This window comes from Microtus ochrogaster, linkage group LG5 (genome assembly GCF_000317375.1).
Source record: "Microtus ochrogaster isolate Prairie Vole_2 linkage group LG5, MicOch1.0, whole genome shotgun sequence".
In the NCBI taxonomy this organism is placed as follows: Eukaryota; Metazoa; Chordata; class Mammalia; order Rodentia; family Cricetidae; genus Microtus; species Microtus ochrogaster.
Genome location: NC_022031.1, coordinates 38,299,956 through 38,306,276, shown reverse-complemented (window position 1 = coordinate 38,306,276; position 6,321 = coordinate 38,299,956). Strand labels below are relative to the sequence as shown.

The following is a 6,321-nucleotide window of genomic DNA, read 5'->3' as shown; positions in this document are numbered from 1 at the left end:
CCTGTCCTGGAACTAGCTCTTGTAGACCAGGCTAGCCTCGAACTCACAGAGATCCGCCTGCCTCTGCCTCCCAAGTGCTGGGATTAAAGGCGTGCGCCACCACCGCCCAGCTCTTCTTGGACTTCTACACACACAAGATACACATAAACTCATGCAGGCACAGATACATACACATCAAAATAACAAATGATTTTTAAAACAGAAAAGAATGGGTAAATCACAAGTCACACTTAGAAGAATAGAAGTTTTTAAACTTTATTATGTAGATGTATTTGTTTCCTTGTAGGAGGCCAACACTCTACCACTGAATTACATACACAAAGAATATATTACTTTTTAAATTTTCAAGACTCCTTTTTTTATTTTTAAAAACAATCTTTTCTCATTTTACATATCAATTCCAGTTCCCTCTCCCTTCCCTCTTCCTGTTCCCCCCACCTTCCACCCACCCCACCCCCATCCACTCCTCAGGCTTCCCATGGGGAGTCAACAAAGTCTAGCAGTCTCTTTGAGGCAGGACCAAGGTCCTCCCCCAACCCTACATCTAGGCTGAGCAAGGAAGGTATCCTTCCAAAGAGAATGGGCTCCAAAAAGCCAGTTCAAGCACTAAGAATAAATCCTGGTCTCCCTGCCAGTGGCCCCACAGACTGCCCCAGCCACACAACTGCCACCCACATTCAGAAGGCCTAGTTTGGGCCTGTTCAGGTTCCCCAGCTGTCAGTCCAGAGTCAGTGAGCTCCCACTAGTTCAGGTCAGCTGTTTTTGTGGGTATCCCCATCTTGATCTTGACCCCTTTGTTCATATTATTGCTCCTCTCTCTCTTCAACTGGACTTGGGTGCTCAGCCCAGTGCTAGCTGTGGATCTCTGCATCTGCTTCCATCAGTTGTTAGATAAAGTTTCTATGATGACAGTTAAGGTAGTCATCCATCTGACTATGCACGCCTTTAATCCCAGCACTCAGGAGGCAGAGGCAGGTGGATCTAAGTGAGTCCAAGGCCAGCCTGGTCTACAGAGCAAGTTTCAGCACTGGCTCCAAAACTACACAGAAAAACCTGTCTCAAAAAAAAAACCAAACAAACAAAAATCCACAGTCAATAAGACAAAATGGCAGTCAACTTAACGGGAAAAGATCTTCACCAACCCCACACAGAACAGAGGTCTTTATATAGATATTTTATATATAACTTAAGAATACCAAAATAGGGCTGGAGAGATGGTTAAGAGCATTGCCTGCTCTTCCAAAGGTCCTGAGTTCAATTCCCAGCAACCACATGGTGGCTCACAACCATCTGTAAAGAGGTCTGGCACCCTCTTCTGGCCTTCGGGCATACAGACAGAATATTGTATACATAATAAATAAATAAACATTTTTAAAAAAAAACCTTAACTGTCAACATTCTTCTTTTGGGGTTTGTGTTCATTTTTGTGGTGTTAGGGATCAAATCCAGGGGCTGGACCTGTGAGGCAGCTCAACCACTCAGCTATAACCCCAGCCCTTAACATAAAGGTCTCATAAATTTGTTTATATTTGGTCTTTTGACAAAAGCTCTCACAGAACTTTTAGGCTAGTCATGAACTCCTGATCTTTCTATCTCTACTTCTCAAGTGCTAAGATAAAGGAATGAGCCACCACCTGACAAAATCCTATAATTTAAACCACTAACCCATTTATCTTGGTTCTATTCTTTTATTGACAAAGTGATCTAGAAAACCTTTTAAACTATTTTCCATCTGTTATTATGAAACTTTCCATCTTAAATCTACTCAGAATTAAACTTTCTGTGTTATTCAAACGGCTTCTACACTGTTTATTAGTCTAACCAATCTCCTCTTCAATAACAATAACTCCCTCAATCTGGTTTTTCATTGTGCCTCTTACAAGGGGTAAGACAATTCCAGTTTGATCCAACCAATGCTGTCTCTCTGTTCAGGTCACCTTAAGTATAACAATACAAGACCATTGCCAGAGTACAGGATTCACGTCCAAATTAGTGCCGCTGCCCAGACCACAAGTTCTCTAAGGTTTAAAGGAGAAAAAGGTCAATGGGGACTGAGGAAGTTTTCAACAGAGGCAGGCTTTAAACTGTGAAAGGAAGTATTTTAGATAAATAGGAGATATCAGTCTTTTAGAGGGTACCAGCACAGAACAAAGCAGATGCAGGAATGAACAAAGTTAGTGTTAAGAGCAAAGGGCTGGTAAAAGTGTCATCTCTGGAGAGATGCTGCAGTAATTAAGAGCACACACTGTAGCTCTTGTAGAGGACCTGAATTCAGTTGCCTGCACCCACACAGGGGTGTCTCACTCTCCTGCAACTCAAGCTCCAGCATCCAACTGTCACTCTGGACTCTGGGGACACCTGTATCTACAGATGGACATATCCCCATACAGACATACGTGTATGCACATAATTTAAAATAAATTCTTAAAAAGAACACATATATCAAAAAGGAGAGCTAGGGCCAGCCAGGGACTTAGTAGGCAAAGGCACTTGCTGCCAAGACTAATAACCAGACTTCCATCTCCAGACCCACAAGGTGGGAGGAAAGAACTGACTCCAGCTAGTTGTCATTTGACCTCCACAAAAGGCACGAACCTACAAATATGCACACTCTAAATAAACACTTTTTAGGGACTGAGGAGATAGCTCATCAGTTAAGAGCACTAGCTACTCTTCCAAAGGACAAGGATTCGATTACAGGACCCACATACCGACTTACTGCCATCTGTAACACCAGTTTCATGGGGATCCAAGGCCTCTTCTGGTCTCCCACAGCATCAGGCACACATGTGGTACACAAACACACATGCAGGCAAAACATTCATACACATACTAATATAATAAAAATTAAAAGATAAAGAAGCATATGAGAGAGAACACAGGAATCAAGATACTGAGAGCCTTTAACCTGTGAGAAATGAGGCATGATTGAAGGGTCAAAGCCAATTTGGCCAGCACTTAGAAGGTAGAGGTACTGTCTCAAATAAATTAATAAAGGCAAAGGCAAAACAATAAAAAAAAACACAATTTACCAATTTATATATTGCTAACTACAGTTTGAATTTAAATACATAAAAGAGTTTCTTTTTTTTTCTTTCTCTCTTTTTTTCTCTCTCTTGGAGACAGGGTTCTTCTGTGTAACTGTCCTGAAACTTGCTTTGTAAACCAGGGGGCCTCAAACTCAGAGGTCCAATTACCTCAGCCTTCCAATTAAAGGCATGAGCCACCATGCCAGTCTGAAAAGTTTTTAACCCAATTCTACTTCAAGATGAATTGAAATTGAGCTGTTAAAAAGTATCACTAGATAGTATGCTCTCAGGCAATAAGTAACATTCCTCCTCCCAGTGAGGAGTGCTGGGTGGGCATACGTCTATAATCCCAGCATTTGTTTGTGGAGTTGTTTTGGTTTTGTTTGCTTATTTTAGAGAGAAGGTCTCACTAAGTAGCCACAGCAGGCAGGGAATTCATTATGTAGACCAGGCTGGCCTGAAACTCAGAGACCTGCCTGTTTCTGCCTCCCAAATTCTGGAATTAAATGTGTGTGTGTGATGAGGTATAGCAAATCCCAGTACTTAGAAGACTAAGGCAGGAGGATCACCACCAGTCGATCACCACCAGTCGCCACCAGTTCAAACCCAGCCAGGGCTACATAATGAGTTATGTAGGCTATTGTGGACTACAAAATGAAACATTATCTCAAAAAATTTTTAAAAAAAGGCAACAAAAATACAAATTCCAGCTGACAGAATATAATGCAAGGAATGTCACTGTATAAAATTTAGTTTTTGTCAGGTGTAATAGCTCACACCAACAACTGAAAAACTCTGAAGACCAAGGCCAGCCTAGGCTACGAAGTAAGACTCTGCCCTACCCACTTCCCCTCTCAAAAAGCAGAGGAGCTAAGGGTCTAGATCCATGGTTAAGTGCATGCATAACATGCCAAGAGCACAAGTTCAAACCCCAGCAAACAAGCAGGAAGCAAACCAGGCACGGTAGTGCAAACCTCTAATCCAAGAAAGTGGGACGTAGGAGGGGACTCTAGAGTAAAGCTGGAGAAGGGGCAGAGGGGACAGAGACCGTGAGACTAGATAGCTGACTGTCCAGACAATCAAACAAGAACCGCAGCAGCTTCTCTACTTATTTAAATTCGGATAGATAATATGTGGTTTTAAAATGCCCCTGCCTACAGAGTCTTTCATAAGGTCTAGCTCTGTATGGTGTGGCAGCAGGGAATTAATAAACTGTCCAAGAAGCATTCTCAAACCCAACCTCTCCCAAACCCTGCCACTCGGCTGCAGGGATCTAAAGGAATAAATAGATTCCCAGCTGCTGCGGGAAAACGCCTCCCTAAAACCAAAGCAAAATTCTCATTAATGAAAAATCAACCACTAAAGAAGAAAAACGGTATCCCTCATAATCCCCGGAAGTAACCAAATCCTATTTGGGGTTAGCGCAGCTTTACTAGACAGTGGAAGAGAACCCAAAGCGGCCCCATTTGCCAGAAGCTGGGGAAAGCCCTGTAATCAGAGGGCTCACAAACAACAATGCTTCTAATCTGGACGGCCAAAAGCAACATGAACTCTTGGCTGTCCGGTAAAAAGCGACAGGAAAAGGCTCTGGGGAGGCCTTAGCGGGTAAATGTGCTCTCTCAATCAAGCCACTTTAGCACACCGTTTTGTTCTAGCTTGAATTTCTCAAGATCAAATTCAATCAGCCATCCAAACCCTACTTTTTCTGACCTGATAATCTCTCTAAAATCACGGTTCTTGCATTCATTCAAAACGTCTACGGAGTCTGGCTCTCGGAATACTACAAAAACCAGCCACGAATAGACTCCACTCACACAGATCGTCCAACCAGGGCACTGTACCTCATACGACTGAAACTCCAAAGCTTCCTGTAATCCCAGGAGGTGAGGCGCTTAGATCACAACTTCCAAACCAGCCTGAGCTACACAATGAGTTCAAAACCAGCCTGGGCTACATAACAAGACTGTTTACCAACAAAAATCACACACAAACACACATCCCTTCCTGGGTGCATCAAGTGCCCTCAGAGAAAGGAACAGAAGCTCAACTACAATAAACCATATCTCCATGCTTTGCTCCCAAAGCAGAGAGGGCAGCATATTCTTCCTCAGAGCGTTTATGCGAAAATAATCTCAGCCTAGACAAGGGAAGGAGCCAGGGAGGAGCCAGACAAGAGTAGGATGCAAATCAAGAAACAAACTAAAGGGACGTGACAGCTGTACCACTAACGCGGCCAGAGCGATACAAGAGAAGCCGCTTCCAGCCCAGTACTTTCACAGAGCAGGGGGAAGAAGGCGAGGCTGCCGGCTCCGGACAGGCTGGCGGTCCCCTAACGAAGCCACTCTCTTCAGACCCCGTCCACTGTTTACAGAACCCGGCAAGGCAGCCAACACTGTCACCGGCTGTCAGAATGAAGAGCAGCAGTCCACTGCAGGAGGGAGGTCAAGGTGGAGGGGGAACTCGCAGAATGTTTACCCGGGACGAGGAACGCATCCCCCTCCGGGGCACCCACCACCCCGGGACGCACGAGGAGTGAAGTTCGGGAGAGGCGGTGCCCGGACGCTCCGAGAAGCGCGTGGGGCAGGCGCGGGAGATTCGGGTCCAGCCCGCCGCGCACTCACCACGCACGCAGAGCAGCGACATGGCCGAGGCGCGGACCAGCCTCCGCCACACCTCAGCCGCTCGCCGCGCCGGGCCGCTCCCTCTTTTCTCTCAGCAGGTGCCGCGCCGCCTCGGGCTGTCCGCCTCGCGGGGCGGGCCGCTACTCATGGTGCCCGTCGCCGGCCGCGTTCCCCGCTCCCTCGGAGCCTCCCGGTTTCTCACGGTCGGAGTGAGCAGAGGAAAGGACTGAGGCTCCGCCGGCCAACTGAGGACTGGGCGCGGCCCCGAGGCGCCATAGCTGCGAAGCGGGAGCGACCAGAGCTCCCTCCCGTCACTCAGGCTGGGATCCGTGCGAGGGCCGGGCGGGGCCAAGCCTCAGGGCCACGCCCCCAACCAATCCGCTCGCGCCCAGTCTGCCGACCCCGCCCCTTAGGAGCGCGTCGACAACGAGGTCCGCTTCATTTTCCTAATCTGCGAGATTGAAAGCAGCTCCGCGCACTGAAAGGGCTTTTAAAGCAAGGGTGGGCGGAACTAACCCTTACCTGTGAGCGGCGGGAATTGAAACCTTTTGCTCCTTTCGCGCGTGTGAGTTTTTCGCACAAAAAACAGGTTCTTTTAATTGAAGACTTTGCAATGGATTTCCTTAATGAGGCTAGACCTTACAACCGAAGAGGTACTTGCCATAGTAATT

The 6,321-nt window shown here is 46.5% G+C and overlaps 1 protein-coding gene across 1 annotated transcript in view; it reads right to left on the bottom strand.

The window, feature by feature from the left end:
- Positions 1 to 5,955, bottom strand: part of Unc13b (unc-13 homolog B) — a 215,761-nt gene extending 209,806 nt beyond the window's left edge. The window contains exon 1 of the mRNA XM_013351859.2: positions 5,651 to 5,955. Within this exon, the coding sequence (XP_013207313.1) occupies positions 5,651 to 5,672 (22 nt within the window). The 5' untranslated portion in view covers positions 5,673 to 5,955. The remainder of the gene's footprint in view (positions 1 to 5,650) is intronic.
- Positions 5,956 to 6,321: the final 366 nt, after the last annotated feature.